The following is a 17,686-nucleotide window of genomic DNA, read 5'->3' as shown; positions in this document are numbered from 1 at the left end:
AAATCTCGGGTTTGTTTGTCCCCCTTAGGAGCGTGTCCGCTCGTGCGCGTGTCCGTATTTCCCTACAGGTGCGTCCCGGGTCCTCGTTTGACTGTCAAACCAGGCGGCGTGGCTTCCCCTCTTCTCTCCGCCCTGCGCATCCCGCATCCAGTCGCTACCGGAGAGGAGCGCAGGGGAGTGCCCTGCGCCGCGCACACACACACACACACACACTCTCACACTCCTCCTCCTTCCTCCTAGTCCTCCTCCTGCACTGAAGCCGAACTCCTCTACCGGGCAAAACCTCTCCACCGACTCCCGACTCTCCGCTGCTGTTGTCCCCGTCTGCATCTCCCATCAGCCGGCTGCGCAGTGAAAATCGACCCTCGGTCCTTCTCCGGTAGGCCTGACGGTAAGAGCGGTTGTTTGTGTGTGCATATATATGTGTGTGTGTGTGTGTGGGGGGGGGGGGGGGGGGGGGGGGGGGGGGTTGGTTGGTTATGCGTTTCCATTGACACACAATCACGATCCAAAATGCGTATGAAACAACGTGTTAGCGACCCGGGGACCAGCCGTGCTTGTTCAGCCTCCTGCGCGCGGATGTTCACGCTTAAAAAAAAAAAAATTAAATATAATTTAAAAAAAAGGCGACTTCATCTAAATGTCGATTTGCGATCCGCAGCTCGAGATGTCCCAGATTTGCTGCGCGGCGGAGGCTGATGTCACTGGAGGGTGTCATCATTAAATGATGAAGGCCTTTCTTTTTCTTTTTTAATGGAGCAGCTATTGCTGCTGGAGACACGGGGAAGGGTGGATGCTGATGGAGGAGGAGGAGGAGGCTTACTGAGATCCGTTAAAAGGATGAAGAGGAGGAGGATGAGGAGAGACAGTTTCCAGTCGAGAAGACTTAACTGATCCCCGGTCGGCTCTCTCTCTCTCTCTCTCTCTCTCTCTCTCTCTCTCTCTCTCTCTCTCTCTCTCTCTCTCTCTCTCTCTCTCTCTCTCTCTCTCTCTCTCTCTCTCTCTCTCTCTCTCTCTCTCTCTCTCTCTCTCTCTCTCTCTCTCTCTCTCTCTCTCTCTCTCTCTCTCTCTCTCTCTCTCTCTCTCTCTCTCTTCCTGCTGTAATGTGGCCTGTGGCAGGGTGGGGCACACTTTGCAATAAGTACAAATACACAACCAGTGTGCTGGTGTTTTTTAATCTCAAACCTGAGAGTAATCCAACAGTGCATTTCTGTAAATACTGTACTTAAGTTGACTATAAATACCTTTTAAATTGTACATCTGATATGGTCTTCCGTTCCATTTAGGGCAACATGTACCTCCGTTTACTCTGTTGCACCAGGCTTTAACAGCTGTACAATAAATACATGAGAAATAAAGGTTATAATGTTGGTCTGTTATGTCTCAATGATAAAAAAAAATAAAATAATGCAGTGTCGAACCTCTTCCTATAAATACAATGTAGGTCAACAGCATCACAAACATGGGGCGACATGGCCTAAATAAATAATCTATATGAAAGAACCACACGTTAAGCCCATTTCGTTGTATTCTCCCGGGCGAATACTTGATGAAAAGTACAAACATATTAATATATATTCGGAGAAATTTAAGTTAGTATGAAACCATAAATTATCAAAGTGATTTTTTGACGTCCACAAACTAAAACCCTTAAAACAGTTTCCACTAAAACTGAACAATTAAAAACCTTCATGATGGATTTATCATAGTCCTGTTCTATCTCATGGCATTACTATTATATATACATGTATATTTATTTATAAGCTGTAAGGATGTTAACACATCAATAATATAATTAACACTCTATAAGTACTTTACAGGCATTTTTTACTGGCTAATACTTCAGTACTTTAGCCTTCGTAAAATATGAAATGACTTAAAAAGAATATTCCTTATTTTTAATTTTGTCCAAATAAATCCCAAACCAACAATGAATTGATTGTCGTCCGTGTATATTTATTTATCATCAGTGAACCACTCGGTCGCACCGGCTGACATGTTCCTTCTTTACGATGAACACGGGCGCTTTAGTGTAGCAAAGATAAACAGAGCAAAAAGTTAACTTAAAATAAAGAAAACTTTATAAAATCGTACGGAGCCGTTTTCTTTAAAATGAAACGATACATTTATGACTCGATTTCTTTTACAGATTTACATGTGGAAAGTATTCGGAGACGGACTAACATTGATGGGTCTTTGCTGGCAAATAAAGAGAAGAACGCAAAAAAAAAAGAGCATATTTCTGCTTTTGAAATATGCTTTTTCAGACTAACATTCCTCTGATCTGCCTGTTTTTTTGACTTCCTTCTTGAGGACCCGTCAGGATTATTCAAATAACGTGAAGGGAAACGCTCTCTGGTTGCAAACGTGTTCTACTTCTGGTAGACGTTGCTTTGTTTTAGGGGTCGCAGAGGTCAGGTATTATTACTGAAATTAAAAGGGACATCTTGATTGTACCATAAACTCAAGATATCTACAAGAGCAGTAATCGACTTAAAAAAAAAAAAAATGAAGGTATAATGTGCAATTTCTCCGCATTAAAATGTCAAAAGAAAACCAGACTAGACCAAAGTCATATCTCGAGTCGGAGAATCAACCCAAATGTTTGTCATTTGCTCGGAGAACCACGTCGGAAAAAAGACAGATTTTTAAAGCAAAACTGGTTTATTGTGTGTTTTTTTTTTTTTTTTTTTACTGGTCCCGACAATGAACAGTGAAGGAATCCTAACTGGGGTAAAAAAAAAACACACACTGACACTGTGTGTGTGTGTGTGTGTGTATAACTGTAGAAATTAAACATTTCTTCTACAATAAAACATTTGATACATCTTCATTCCCACCTATATTTCTTATGTAAAGTGCGTCTGAACTCTTTAATGCACTCGAGCCTCAATGCGTTGTGTGTTTCTCGTGTGTTTCTCGTGTGTGTCTGTGTGTGTGTGTGTGTGTCTGTGTGTGTGTGTGGACAGCAGCAGTATCATGGAGGAGTTAGACGTTCCACAGATGAGGAGAGAAGTAGAAAGCCTTCAGTATCAGCTGGCAATCAACAGAGAGAAATCCTCCATCACCGTTACCGAGTGAGTGTGCAGCACACACACACACACACACACACGCACACACAGGATCAGATTCATGCTTAGTGTGTTTTTCTTCTTCTAGGCTGGTGAAGTGGATCGAGGGTTGTGTTTGTGATGATCCATTCCTGAACCCTGAGCTGATGAGAGCTAACCCCTGGGTGGAGAAGGGCAAGTGTGTGATCCTCTAATGATCACACACACACACACAACCATAGACACACAATCACGGCTGCATATAAACTAAAGAATCATGCACTCCCCACGCACAGTCACGCTGCACCAACTCACTCATTCTTCCCCCCTCTCCCCCTCTCTCATACACACACACATATTATTGCTATTATCATGTTTATTTATTGGGAGACTCCTGAATGCTTTTAATTTATGTAAAGACGACCGTGTCTTTGTGTGTGAGCGTGCAGCACCGAGTAGCTTTCTAGAAGTTTGTTTTCACGGACTGGTGGGAAATGTTCAACACCACGTTTCTATTGGCTCTTTACACTGTCAATCAAAATAAAGACTGTTTTGAATTTAACAGCTGGATTTTTTGGGGGGATTTATTGATGCACGACATACAGGCGTGTGTGCGTCACAGTAGTTCTCGGATGTAGACATTGCGTCTGACGGCGTTGGACATGCCCTCGTTGAACCGGAACCACACGTCACTGTTGCCCACCGCCGTCCCCATGGAGACCACTGGGCACTTCTCACCTGCAGAGGGGCAGACGTTTCATTTAGGGCGTTTTATTATAATTATTTATTATTCAGAATAAGGTTTCAGTAGGATTTCACATGCAAATCTTTCCTGGTGTTATGATGCTTAACAACAACAACAACAACAAAAAAAGTCATGAATCACAAATAGAAAATATAAATATAAGTAATTAAATGTTTTATAGACTACATGGATTAAAAACATTTTTTGAATTAATTTTAGTATTATATTCTCTGGCTGCAACTAACAATTATTTTCATAAATCAATGAACCTGGCGATTAATATTAATTCTGATAAAAAAATTATAGAACACTATTAGAGCAGACATCACAAAGTGCTTCAAGTAAAAAGATAAAAAAAAAGACAAAAAGCTTAAAAACCATTATATATTTAAAAAAAAGTCAGAAATCACAATTTCCCAAAAGCCCATTTCTTTTCGTCTGAACCTCAATAAATTGAAAATCACATTTCTAGAATCTGGAACGAGTACTTTTCTGTCACTTCAGCTTGGAGCACGACTTAAAAACCATTAATTGATTGTCAAAAACTGTCCCGGATTATTTTTGATCAACTAAAACCGATTCATCTCTAATCCTCTAAAAGAGAAAAAAAATAAGTAATTACTGTGAGGAGGATTATGAGCTCTCTCATAGGATTATGAGAACCTGAACACCTTTCCTTCGTCATGTCGCACGTTTAAATTGCAGAAACATCTGTGAGATGCGAGTCCAGCGATGGCTTTGATTAATGAAACGTGTCGATTCCTACTTTGACCTAGAAAAACATGCACAGCTCCGCTTTTCCATCCCATTGAACCATTTCAGGAACTTCTCCTCGCTTGAATCTTGGCCGATGTTGACGACTGAATACATTTTTTTTTAAAAAGCTGCAGGTATTTGAAAGCAGAGCATGTTTGGAGTTGCAGGAATCCTCTACCTGCACACCTGTGAGCCGGCGAAATAGGACGACCTTGACTCGGACGTGACCTTTAGCTGAATATTTGTAAATAAATAAATAAATAAAGCCTGTTTTTCCTCCACAGTGAAAGGGACAAGTTGCTGTTTAAAAGCATTAATAGGGTGTTTATTACTGTATATTATTAAGAAGTCACAGACGAACAATAACATGCGTGTTTTCAACGATTTGTGCACTTTTAAAAATCACTGCGAGCTAAAGTGGAAGCATACTGTTAGAAATAATGAGGACAAGCGACCCGATTCTAATTTAATTGTTCGGGGGGCAAATGTGCCAACGGAGCGGCGACGCCTTCGAAGTCACAGCAGTCGGTCACGTTGGTTTCCAGTGACACAAAAGCTACTGGGAGGCCAAAAACCACAGCGGACTCTCCAAACTGGATGAGTAAATGTAGGCAAACTAAAACGTATAAGCGGCATTAGACGTGTCGTAAAAAAAAAAAAAAAAAATACAAGAAAGAGGCTGTAGATGCATTCAAGTAGAAATATGATATTACAAACATTCTGGAGCTGTTGACAGTCCAGACCTCCCGCCCGCAGAGTGCTCTGAATGTGTTGCGTAACACACACATATCAGTCATCACCTCTGTTTGTGTTTGGACCTAATGGGCCTAATGGGCCTCAATGGGGTCCCCCCCCCCCCCCCCTGAACAGGTCTCACAGGATTGTGGATACATGAAGCCACGTAGTCCACAGTCTCCTCTGTACCTGTCTCTGAGGTGGGCTGCGGTCTCGGGGGTTTGGGGGCGACGACTCGACCGAAGAAATCCACCTCGGGCTGCAAGACACGAGGACACAGAGCGAGGAGGACGAGGAGGTTAAATCGGGACATTTTCTGACACGCCGTCCTCGATAAAAGGAGGTCAATAACAATGAACGATCACACACACACACACACACACACGCTCTCATTAGCCTGATTTCCCCAGTTTTACACCGCGAGGGACTGCAAACCCCAGTGGCTTCTCATTATCCTCGTTCCTGCCCTCCAGAGGTTCACTCGCTCTATTCCTGAACCGCTCAGAGAGGCTCTGATGGTCAGATACTGGCTCCACCTGCAGGCTCCAACTAACGCATGGAGACTATGGGATGCTCAGCACTGGGAGACAAGAGAGCGCTGATGCTCTACTCAACTAGGTGATTAAATTATCAACGAAAAAGGTTAAAAAAAACACAAAAAAAGGCATAAATTGCAGGCCTCTAAAAAAAACACACCCTGTAGATACTTTTAGCTTTTTAGTTCATAACTCCATGTTGAGGTCTGAGATGCACAACAGACTTCTACTAACATCCACGGTGGTGATATTTTTAGCTTAAAATGTGCACACGTATACATATTGTATGGGTAAAAAAATAATGCATTTAATGACGTGGCATTAAAGTAAAACTGACATGAACTGACATCAATATTTAAAGAGCATATTTAAATATATGTTATTAATATAGCTTGATGGGCTATGTGAAGATACGGTGGAGTAATGTCTCGCTGACCAGAGGATGAAGGCTCTCTCTCTCTCTCTTACCGTTTCCCCTGTGGATTTGTAGATAAAAATAGATCTGTGATCATTAAAAAATTATTCATAATTAAAAACGGTGTCGAGGGTGAAATTTGAATTAATTTGAGCTCCATTTTCAGCGACATACCAGCTCACGTGCCAGAAAGCGTCTTATATATTGCAGAGAGAATCATGTCCCTGATCTAGAAGTGCTCTTTTAACAGAGATTTTAATGTGGTGATGTACATTTGTATTTGAGTGTGTGTGTGTGTGTGTGTGTGTCTCTCTCACCCTGATCTCCACCGTGGTCTGCTTGACGATGGTCTCCAGCCTCTGCTGATGGTTCCTGGTCGATGTGGGAGCGGCGCTCTTCTTGTCAATCTCTCTTTGCTTAAACACAGAAGACGACAAACGCGTTAGGTTATTAACTCGTGGTCTAAATATATAATAAAACCATAGAATCTGTCTCACAGTCGGAGGGTTTCGTTGCAGCATCAGTTGCTCGGCTCTCCTCATCTTCTCTTGCTCCATCTCTCTGCTGACGGTTTGTTTGGCCTGATACGTCAGCTGGCGGCGCGGCGGCAGCCCCGGAAACCTCACCACCTCCTCGATGCGCCTGCAAACCACACACACACACACACACACACACACACACACACACACACACACTTTGTTAGAGGACAAACAATAACTTTAGGCTTCTTCTTTTGGTGCCAGGGTTTATGTTTTCCACAATAAAACCCTGAATCTCTAAAACCGTAATCCTCTTATCGCTGATCTCCATCTCTCCCCAACACACACACACACGCGCACACACACACACACACACACACACACACACGCGCACACACACACACACTATGTGAGCTATTCATTCCAAGTTATCGCTATAAAATATCTGCGATATTATCATGAGAACAATCTCTATAATTAAGGATGGTTCAAAATGATGGATTACATCGATGCAGCTAATACTAAGTTGTTTTACCTTTTGCTAGAACATTTAACATTTACAGAATCCGTTTAGTTAAAAAAAGGCACAGATAACCACATTGATCTATGATATATACAAATCTATACTTTAGGGCTCTCAATAGAAATATATTAGACATAGCATGCTTTCTGGTGATTCATTAACTAACTAGTCTATATTCAATAACCATGTGTTTGCTCCCGTGTGAATTAAATACTCGACAAATGAAAAGTAAAGTATTTTGCTAAATGAACATTAAGTAAAATGATACAGAAAAAAATATATATATATATATTTCAAGGTCTACACCGACTATGTTTACATGCATGCATAATAATAATAATAATAATAATAATAGGATTGAGACAATAGTTTGATTTAACAGAGTTAATTTGAGTTAGCGTGTGTTTTCTTATTATCAAATTTAGACAACTTGATTGTGTATGACGATATCTCGATATGCGATTTCATCACGTCCAAGTAAAGTACTTAACTTTAAGTCATTTATGTTTAACTGTCTTAGTGTTTTATCTTTAATCATATTCACGTCTTCTCGGAAATCAGGATAGTACAAAATATCGCTGCAAATATTCCACAGTAACAGAACTGAGGTAGATTTTAAAGATTGATTCGTAATGAATGAAGTTCAACTTTACTGCTCTTTGGTTCTCTGCCCACCGATAGCCTCCAAAACCGGGAGATGTTAACCAATCAACAGACGCTGTCCAAAAAGAGAGCCGTCCAATCAGACGACCCCGTTGAGACTTTGGGGGGCGTATCCGCCGCCCGTGTCGTTTATAACGTTTATTCCCCCAATTTGTGTTCCAAGACCTCATCTACGGAGAGTTCCAGAGAGAGGCGTTGTGGTGAGCTAGAGACGGCAGGTACAGGAAGGTGTAGATCAGCAGAAGCAGCAGTAGAGCCAGAACCAGAGGCAGGCACCAGTCGTTGGTGACCAGCACGTTGTCACAGCGAGCCTGGAGGAAGGAGGCCCTCTGGGGGCCCGGCTGCCGCTCCTCCGCCCGGGTCGGCATGACTTGAGACGTACGTCCAGTTATCTCATTCCGCCGGACTCTCCGTGGTCCTCAGAAAAAGGTCAGAGATGAACGAAGGTCTCCCGAGTCAACGTGGCGGTTTGAAGCCGCCGAGTTTCCGCTGCTTTTCGGTTTTAATCTGGGATTTTAACATGCCTCGATATATCCAGATCGCCTCCTCCTCCCGCCTCCAAAACACTTCTTTCCTCCTAGTATTACGGCTCTAATAAGTCAAATCTCAAAAATGCATCCTTTCATCCACCAGCTTGCTTCTCTGCTCCCACACCACTACCATCAAACACACACACACACACACACACACACACACACACACACACACACACACACGCACCAGGTGTTTAGGGGATTACTCTCTAAGCCTCCATGCAGAGCACCACGGTGTGGACAAAAGCAGTGACCTTCAACACCCCCGAAACACACGTCTGCCCTGCATGTGTCCACATGCAACATACAGGAGAGTGCAGGGGCACACGCGCGTGTGTGTGTGTGTGTGTGTGTGTGTGTGTGTGTGTGTGTGCGTGTATGTGTACACTCACGGCTCCAGGAAGTATGTGTACTGCCCCTCAGGTGTGCGGTCCTGCCTGTATGAGAGGTTGTATGCCAACATGGTGTTGATCAGCTCGTGCATTTGCTCCTTCTCTCTGCTGCTGAACAGCTGTGGATTCACCTGGAAAGAAAAACACACACACACAAGATTAGTGACATTTTATACAATGCATTTAATGTTTTATGATCCCCCAACGTGCCTATTTATAACCTTTAGAACACACACACACACACAGAGAGGATGGGGGCAGTGTGAGCTTCAATGCCAGTCTAAATCTGTTCTTCACATTTTGTTTTTAGAGAATTTGTGAATTTAATCATAGTTTAGTTAATTTCACACTGCATTTCATTTCAGTCGGGCAAAGTTCTCAGGAATCATACAATTGCTTTTACACACACACACACACACACACACACACACACACACACACGTTTACTGAACATGGTTTTTCATACAGGCCGTAGTTTGGGACTGATGATGTCGAGGAGAAGTGTGAGAACATCGAGGGACAGGCTGAGGTGGCTGATCCTTGTTCTGATGCATGCTGGGATGTCGGCCAACATGGAGGACAAAGCGTTCCTGCTGCTGAGGAGCCGCGTGGCAGCCTGGAGAGGACACAATGATCTCCATCACCTACACTAAACATCGTATATTGTGTTTGTATTGTTCTTTTTGTTTCGATCTGTCAATTAATATCATTTGCAGTGTTTCTATGCGAAACAACATCATCATCATCATCATCATCATCATCATCATCATCATCAGGTGCATGTAGCCGATTCGTACCTCGTGCTGGCTGTGGGGATAGCTGATGCGGGGCACGTGTGTGTGGGCAAACAGGAAGTGGAACGTGACGGACAGGAAGGGCAGGTATCTCATCAGGGAGAAGTTCTGCCCGTGCATAATCACGTAGTTCAACCTGTCCGAGAACGACAGCCAGTCCAGCGCCTCACACACACTCTGCAGGTTGGGGTCCCGCACACGCATGGACAGATAGTTTTCATACAGACCCTGGAGGAACAAGAGACCCCCGTATCAGACATAAGACATCGTGACGTCATAAACCATGAATGTTCGACTGTTGTGGCCAATGCTTTAAGATTAAAGTAAAAATATCTTGAAGGTGTGTTCATTACCTGAGACACCTTCTCAAACTCTCCACTGGATGAAGCCAAATGTAGAATGTGCTGGAACCGCTGAGCTCCGCCTCCTGAACCCGGTGCCTCGTCGAAGCCCTCGCCGATACGTTTCCTGAGAGGACACATTTTAATGTTTAACATCCATTTAGTTAGGACCTTTAATTTAAATGAAATGAAATTTAAACCTAAAATATCAATTAAAACCTACTTTTACCAAGCCCATGAATTTATTTGACATTTGTCAGTTGAACCCAGATAAGCGGCAGAGAATAGATGGACCAATTAAAAAAAAAAAACATTATATAAAGTCAAAAGGTCTGCAACTCTATAATAATGCCAATATTAATAAACTGGGGATTTAAAATACGATAAAGACCTTTGTAAAACATTGTTTTAACTTTAATAGGAAAGTGAAAATCAATGCATTTTAAGGTTTTTCAAGATCTACAGGTACCCTGAGAAATTAAAATCTCCAATTTCCCCATTTGTGTCATCAATAAATGCAAAACGTACAAAACAGTCACGGACCCCGATGCACATTGCAGGGACCCTGATCACTGCATTGTGGCGGGAGCACAACCTCACGAGAAGATGTTGATATTTCACGTTTCAATATGTCCCACTAAACCATCATAATGTCACAACGCCCTTCTGGGGAGGCATACGGTACCGTTTTGTACGCTGCAACTGGAAGATTCCCTGCCACAGATGGAACAAGCCTTTGTTCTGGTCCTTCTGCCCCACAGACACAGACTGGACGGTCTTTGAGGTCACCTGCTTGTGGCCGCGACTGTGGAGGAACTGTGGAGACGAGTTGGGATGTCATTAGACTGTATATTACTGCTCATGCAACACACACACACACACAGACACACACACCATCTTTCCTCTACGGGGATGCCACCCACCTGCAGTGTGTTGATGCACGACCGGATGTCGTTGTCAGTCTTCTCACACAGCGACAACAGAGTACCGGTGTCTACCTTCATCCCCTGCTGGAGGGAAATCTGGAAAGGAAAATCTCAATGTAAACCTGAGCGATCGCAAATGTGTGTGTGTGTGTGTGTGTGTGTGTGTGTGTGTGTGTGTGTGTGTGTGTGTGTGCTGACCTCTCCCAGTCTCTGTGTGAGGCGAGAAGGCTGAGTCTGAGGGAAAACCAGGAGGAAGGCCTGCAGCCTGAGCGGTCTGAGAGCTGGAACATATCTAAAAGAAAAGGGAGATAATCGGATAATGGCTACAAAGAAAACCCCCAAAACCAACACCTATTGAGAACAGTCTGTCTTACAGGTCGTTGCAGATGCAGATGATGGGTCGAAGCAGGAGGGACTCCTTCTTCTTTTTCTTCTTTGCAGTCTCTGTGCCGGCCTCCCCGCCGTGTCCATCTTTTCTGTTCAGAGCCGCTAACAGGATGTTGATGGCCGCCTGTCGAACACCACACAGATGAAGACACAAAATAACACGTTTAAAAAAAAAAAAAAAGAAGAAGATTTTAAGTGTCCGAAACGTACTGCAGGTGCTCCGTCAATCTCATCAATGATGAGGCAGTTCGGCCGCTCGCTGGCTCCCAAAACGGACTTCATCTGCGTCGCCGTGTCGATGCGTTTCTGGAAGACCTCCGCGCTGCGATCGTCACTGGAAGAGCACAACCAGAGCCACCGGGGTCACAACGGGGAACCGAGTTATGACGCACTGCTTTTATTAGTGTCATTTCCAACCTGGCGTTGATTTCCACCACGTTGTACCCGGCATGCTTTGCTATGACATGGGCCAGGGTGGTCTTTCCCAAACCCGGAGGACCAGACAACAATGCCACCTAGAGAAAGACCAGAGTAAATGATATCTCGTAGAAAAACTAGGGGAGGTCATTAAACTGAAATTGCACCGACAGGAAGATGCAGGTGTGGTTCACCTTGAATCTGGGTCGTTTGTACTGGTCCAGTTCGGCCTCCAGCAGCTCCTCGGTCACCTCGATCTTGCTCTTGAAGCGATTTGGATTCTGATCGGGTTGATTGGGTTTGAATGAGTTCTGGTTGGGAGCCTGAAAGTCGGACCGGGCAGGGCGGGACTTCCTCTCTCTCCCAAACACGACGGTGTCCCAGAGTTTCAACCACTTGAGCAGACAGCGGTTGGTGAACTGCAAAGAAACGACGACACGGCCGGCATCAGGGCGCCACACTCAAACCGCTCCTTTAGTGGTATTTAATAGCGTTGTTGTTGGTTTTTAGTGTATTCTAATTCTACATACTGTATTATAAATATGCATAGTGACTGCCCTCTACAGACTTTTGCAATGCAATTTTGCTTTTTGGCTGATCTGGAGCCAGGTGACCACATGGAGCGAGCTCACCAACCTATAAAACCTACATCTCCTGACTGTAGACTGTGGAGAGTATTGGAAAATAGTAACTATTACCCTTCTTTTGGTCACCATAATACCCGCTTACCAAACCATAATAATAGTCAGCATGTTAGCAAATTAAAAGGGTAACGGTAAGTCAAAAAAGTTATTAAAGAAACGTACTGCTGAATAACATAATCCTTTAAAATGAATGCCTTTAGTTAATCTGAAAGACGAGTGTTCTACTATCTACTTTGAGGCATTTCAGCAGAAGCTCTGGGGTTTAGTTACGGTTTTCTTAAGAGGTTTCATCCACTCAGAGTTTGCATGCACGTGGACACGCGGACACGCCTTACATCATCACTGAGAAGCTCCGTGTAGTGTCGGGGAGAGAATCTGTCCACCCAGAGTCGAGAGGTGCGTCCCTCTGCGTCTTGAGGATCGTCGTTCTCTTCGTCTTCTCTGCTGTCAGCCTGAGCGAGCACGTCGTTCACACTGCTGCAAGGTGACGAGTTATAAAAGAAGAAGAAGAAGAAGAAGATATGCTCATCGTATTCGTGACGCGACAGCGCGACAAGAGACGGTACGGGGAGTTTACCTGGCATGCTGATCTGCGAGATGCTGAGATTCTTCAATAACCAGCTGGAGGCGCTGCAGGAAGGAGAAGAAAATTAACCAAACAAGCCTGAGAGAGTTCACAAAGTATCTCTCAGATCTGAAACACCCAACGTCAATCACGGAATCCATTCACAAAAGAGGGTCTTTGATGCTTTTTATTTTAGTGTTTAAATTATCAGCTTAAATCATAAATTATTAATGAATGTATGAATGACACATTTCAAGTTATAGGCTTCTATCATATTAAAATATCAAACATTTGCACAAGTAAGTAAGCATTGTTTTGTATAAGAAATGTAAATAATGCGTATTTATTTAATGCAGATCCACTCGTATGAAAATGGTTGTTTCGTTTCTCTGTATTTTGGTTGATCGTGATCGAATGTGGTTCATGAGAATCAATGTGTGTGTGTGTGTGTGTGTGTGTGTGTGTGTGTGTAGGCTACTCGGCCGCCTGGTCACTCACCCTCTCTGCCTCTTGCTCTCTCAACACACCTATTGGCACCGTCAGCAGCCCCAGTGCACCCTGGGAGTTTGTTACCGACCTGCTGTCCGCTACCTGGAGCCACGCGGATGAATGCAAATAAAATACAAATAAATACACGTATTTATTCGAAAATTAATCGGCATTTAGGACAAACTGTTAGACAAAAAAGCCTGCCGTGTAACATTCAACATGCGGAGGAGTTTAAACCTTTTTCCCCGTGTCTTCCGTTTGTCTGAGGTAGACCCGACTCCCCGAGGAGTCGGTCACACTGATGTACTCGCCCTCTAAAGGAGGCCGCTTAAGCACATGCAGCGAAGCCGGCGCCGCTGTGGGAGGTCGCCGGGGCGACTCTGGGATTGTAGCAAAGCCACTTATATCCAACACGGCTGGGATTGACCTAAAAAAAAATAAAGATTTTACAGAAATCTTATTCTCAGATTTAATAATCTAATTACCACAATTGTAATAAACAGTTTTTCTGTGAAATTGAGTGCCTTAAAAAACACCAGAATGAAAAATTATCTTGTTTAAAATGTTAAAAAAAAGAAAGAAAAAAAGATCAACTTCCCTAATAATGCACGAGATATAAAGCGAGTATTCTGTGTAAAAAAAAGATCTAACGCACAAAAAGCATCGGCCTTTAACGCCGACCCGTGCCCTCTCTCCTACCTGAGGTTGCGAGGCGTTTCATACTGCTCCGGAGAGGACGGCGGCGTGATGTCATCACTCCGGGACGGGGCTTCGCTCTCTCTCAGCGAGTTGAAAAGTCGCTTGACGACTCCCGCTTCCTGCTTCCTCCGCTTGGCCTTTGGGGCTGCGGGTGAAATGTCGAGATTCAAGGGATCAAACTTAGGACAACGAGGACAACAAGATGCTGATGTTCTCTCAGGGTGAACTCACTGGTGGGCTGAGCGTGCAGCAGGTGCTCTACGTCCGGAGGGTTGCCTTCTGGACCTTGATTCTGACGTTTCCCCAGGTTGGAAGGTTCCTCTGCGCCATTCAAGAAAAGACAAACGCATATAATTAATGCGATTATTGTGATGTACTTCTTTCTAATATTAGATGATTACTTCATCAACATACATAAATAAATAAATAAACAGACAGCCCAGAGATGAACCACTCTGTTACTAAGAGTGTGACACATTTTGTACAAATGAGACAGACAACATCTTATAACAGCTAAAAATGACTTTACTTCATTTCCAATTCAATCGAAGATCAAAAAGCTTCCAAGAGACACGTCAGGCTGCATTTAGATGCACATAAACTCATAAAATGATTCACAAGACATTAAATACACGTGTGTGCAACGGTATATGTGATATATTCTTAGGCGTTGTGGATTATTTATATTTCGCCAACCCTAAAAGCTAAAAGACGGAGGTGTAGAAGTACAAGTAAAAAAATCTTACTAAAGTACAAAAGTACTTTTTATGCAGACTGGTCCATTTGGGAATAATATATATATCATATGACTGAATTAGAATTATTGATGCACCAATGTGTACTTTACTTTAATGTTGCAACTCATAACAGGTGGATCTTATTATACACACACACACACTATATATATATATATATATATATATATATATATATATATATATATATATATAAATAATCAACTGACACCTTAATTAAATATATATATATATACAGTATTTCACACTGAAATGTAGTAGAGTAGAAGTGTGAAGTAAAGTTAACAGATAAATAGATGTAGTCAAGTAAAGTACCTCACAAGTGTACTTAAATGCAGTACTTGAGTAATAGTAGCCTACTTCGTAGAAGTTTATGATGAAGTTAGGTTCACAGGTCAGGTGTGAAAGGGGTGGAGCTTAATAAAGAAACGTCATTTGGTGATGTCCTGCTCCAGTTTGAGAGCGACCCCCCCAGACACCCAGACCCTCGCCTCCCCCCAGACACCCAGACCCTCGCCTCCCCCCAGACCCCCAGACCCTCGCCTCCCCCCAGACCCTCAACTCCCCCCAGACCTCCAGACCTCCAGACCCCCAGACCCTCGCCTCCCCCCAGACCTCCAGACCCTCACCTCCTTCCAGCTGAGCCAGCGCGTCCAGCTCGTCGGCGAACTGGTCCTCGAATTCGTCCTGGACCTCGAACAGTTCGTCATATTCGTCCATGTCGGCTCTGAAACGTGTTTAATCTGAAAACAGATTTAATTAAATTAATAATCCCCTCGCGACCAGCGGCCGCTTTGACGGAGGAGCAGAATTTTCCCGGCAATTTTTTTTGTTTGTCAAGTACCACTTCCGGGTTACGCTTCTTCTTCGTCTTCTTCTTCGTGTGTAGATAATGTCCGCGTTAGAGACCCCGCTGAGCGTGTTACTGACCCCCGCAGGATAACAAGTGAATTGTCAAGTCACACGTCATATTTAATATTTCATATAATATTATATAAATGTACATATAAATATATAATAACTCAAACGTGTGTCTGTCCAAGATATGTTGACATTTAGTGTCTAGAAAAGCGCAATATAAATTCGAAGTATTCTTCTTCTTCTTATAATTCCAGGAAAACGTGCCTCTCCGTTTCAAGATGTCCGGCAGAGTCTTGATGCCTTGGCCTGCTGAAGGTCTTGAACGCACCACGGCAGAGTCTTGATGCCTTGGCCTGCTGAAGGTCTTGAACGCACCACGGCAGAGTCTTGATGCCTTGGCCTGCTGAAGGTCTTGAATGCACCACGGCAGAGTCTTGATGCCTTGGCCTGCTGAAAGTCTTGAACGCACCACGGCAGAGTCTTGATGCCTTGGCCTGCTGAAGGTCTTGAACGCACCACGGCAGAGTCTTGATGCCCTGGCCTGCTGAAGGTCTTGAACGCACCACGGCAGAGTCTTGATGCCTTGGCCTGCTGAAGGTCTTGAACGCACCACGGCAGAGTCTTGATGCCTTGGCCTGCTGAAGGTCTTGAACGCACCACGGCAGAGTCTTGATGCCCTGGCCTGCTGAAGGTCTTGAACGCACCACGGCAGAGTCTTGATGCCCTGTCCTGCTGAAGGTCTGACATTGCTGCAGAGCCAAATACAAAACTCCCAGAATCAAGTGAAGAGCGTGTCATTTTTTCACATTTTGACATTAGTTTAGTTTACATATTCAAAATGTATAGCATACAAATGGGATAGACGATTGAAAGTAGTCTGCATGGGGCCTTTATGGCTTGGTTTTGCCCCGAGTGCCCCTGAAGGGTTAAGAAAGAGAGAGAGAGAGACTGTGGTGCCTCTTGGCTCCGAAACCAGCTGCCTGTTGCCAGCTGGATCATAGTTTTGAGCTCCTTTGGTCTGTTCCAGAACTTTCCGATGGCCAACCGAGGCCTCGGCTTTCACTTCATTTGGTTCTCAGTTGCACTTCTTTAGCCTCTTGCTCTCTCTCTCTCTCTCTCTCTCTCTCCTACAGTTGGCACCCTGAAGTGCCTCTGGCTCCAAAACAGCTGGCACTGGCCCGTCGCCAGTTGCCTCCCCCTGGGGTGCCTATAATTTCCCTTATTACACTTTTAGAGGACACTTTTTAATTAATTGTTTTGTGTTATTATTCATAGCCCTCAATGTGCTGCTCTTTAAGTTTTTAATGTTGCATTTCGACATTTCCCATCTTTTCCTTGCAAGGACGAGGGCTTACTTGGGTTTTATTATTATTTTTCATTGTGTAAATAATATAATTTGTGCTCAAGCTTGTAAAATGCTTTGCCAATGAATTAGAATTGCAATTTGAATACATGTAATATAAGATGATGTCAAGCTATTCCCTAATTAAATTATTCTCATTGACTTACTGTTACTGTGTATAGGCCCTACACGCTCTATACATATTTACTGTCTATACATCTCAGCTGGTGTGTTCATATTTAGTCTACTTGTACTTCACTTTATATTTGTGTAACTGTTGCACGTGCTCATATTTGTACACCGTAGTGCATTCATATCTTCCTCTCTTCTTTTCATAAGTTTTTGTTGCACACAAAACCATTATACATCTTAAAGGTTTTTTGAAGAAAGAGAGAGAGGGAGAAAAGATTAATGATGATGTGTGTGTGTCGTCCGTCGCCACCATCTGCTCCTCACGGCAAACACACACCGGCCAGCAGTTTGTGTGTGACGCCGAATTCATTTCACATCAGGAAGCACGAACGCAAAGTCAACGTAACTGTTTCCGCCTCTGTCCATAATGTGATGAGAGTAAAAAGTATATTAAAATCAAAGAAGTCACACTTCTGTACCATGTTTAATACTCAAAACAGCTATTTC

The 17,686-nt window shown here is 43.5% G+C and overlaps 2 protein-coding genes across 7 annotated transcripts; one reads left to right on the top strand and one right to left on the bottom strand.

Moving 5' to 3' along the window:
• Positions 1-131: 131 nt before the first annotated feature.
• On the top strand, positions 132-3,612 carry LOC117734545 (guanine nucleotide-binding protein G(I)/G(S)/G(O) subunit gamma-13-like). Of its 3 annotated transcripts, none has more exons than XM_034538680.1 (3): positions 132-391; positions 2,970-3,077; positions 3,160-3,612. In XM_034538680.1, exons 2-3 carry the CDS (start codon positions 2,980-2,982, stop codon positions 3,263-3,265), a joined length of 204 nt encoding a protein of 67 aa, XP_034394571.1. In that variant the 5' UTR covers positions 132-391; positions 2,970-2,979; the 3' UTR covers positions 3,266-3,612. The 3 variants fall into 3 exon arrangements, with proteins under 3 accessions (XP_034394571.1, XP_034394562.1, XP_034394554.1); XM_034538671.1 differs by having other exon boundaries at positions 133-391; positions 2,973-3,077; XM_034538663.1 differs by lacking the exon at positions 132-391 and having other exon boundaries at positions 2,890-3,077.
• On the bottom strand, positions 3,576-15,707 carry chtf18 (CTF18, chromosome transmission fidelity factor 18 homolog (S. cerevisiae)). Of its 4 annotated transcripts, none has more exons than XM_034538543.1 (22): positions 15,474-15,707; positions 14,321-14,410; positions 14,090-14,234; positions 13,628-13,817; positions 13,400-13,492; positions 12,914-12,966; positions 12,672-12,813; positions 11,887-12,111; positions 11,693-11,790; positions 11,486-11,609; positions 11,263-11,399; positions 11,087-11,180; positions 10,886-10,984; positions 10,648-10,778; positions 9,975-10,089; positions 9,625-9,849; positions 9,294-9,443; positions 8,828-8,958; positions 6,735-6,879; positions 6,555-6,653; positions 5,476-5,545; positions 3,617-3,788 (listed from the first exon to the last, which is right to left on the bottom strand). In XM_034538543.1, exons 1-22 carry the CDS (start codon positions 15,562-15,564, stop codon positions 3,667-3,669), a joined length of 2,769 nt encoding a protein of 922 aa, XP_034394434.1. In that variant the 5' UTR covers positions 15,565-15,707; the 3' UTR covers positions 3,617-3,666. The 4 variants fall into 4 exon arrangements, with proteins under 4 accessions (XP_034394452.1, XP_034394434.1, XP_034394443.1 ...); XM_034538552.1 differs by having other exon boundaries at positions 12,672-12,810; positions 15,474-15,701; XM_034538561.1 differs by lacking the exon at positions 5,476-5,545 and having other exon boundaries at positions 3,576-3,788; positions 15,474-15,701.
• Between the last annotated feature and the right edge of the window lie 1,979 nt (positions 15,708-17,686).

The sequence above is a fragment of the Cyclopterus lumpus genome, chromosome 1 (assembly GCF_009769545.1).
Source record: "Cyclopterus lumpus isolate fCycLum1 chromosome 1, fCycLum1.pri, whole genome shotgun sequence".
Classification (NCBI taxonomy): domain Eukaryota; kingdom Metazoa; phylum Chordata; class Actinopteri; order Perciformes; family Cyclopteridae; genus Cyclopterus; species Cyclopterus lumpus.
The sequence above is the reverse complement of the archived record's forward strand: the minus strand, read 5'-3'. Positions and strand labels throughout refer to the sequence as shown.

Excerpts from the sequence above, each read along its gene's own strand:
- LOC117734545 (XM_034538663.1), top strand. The coding sequence starts at position 2,893 with ATGCGTTGTGTGTTTCTCGTGTGTTTCTCGTGTGTGTCTGTGTGTGTG. Across the intron at positions 3,078-3,159 it reads TCCTCCATCACCGTTACCGA|GCTGGTGAAGTGGATCGAGG; the intron begins GTGAGTGTGCAG and ends TTCTTCTTCTAG.
- chtf18 (XM_034538534.1), bottom strand. The coding sequence starts at position 15,564 with ATGGACGAATATGACGAACTGTTCGAGGTCCAGGACGAATTCGAGGAC. Across the intron at positions 14,411-15,473 it reads GCTGGCTCAGCTGGAAGGAG|AGGAACCTTCCAACCTGGGG; the intron begins GTGAGGGTCTGG and ends TGAATGGCGCAG. Across the intron at positions 11,181-11,262 it reads ATCTGCATCTGCAACGACCT|ATATGTTCCAGCTCTCAGAC; the intron begins GTAAGACAGACT and ends CTTTTCTTTTAG.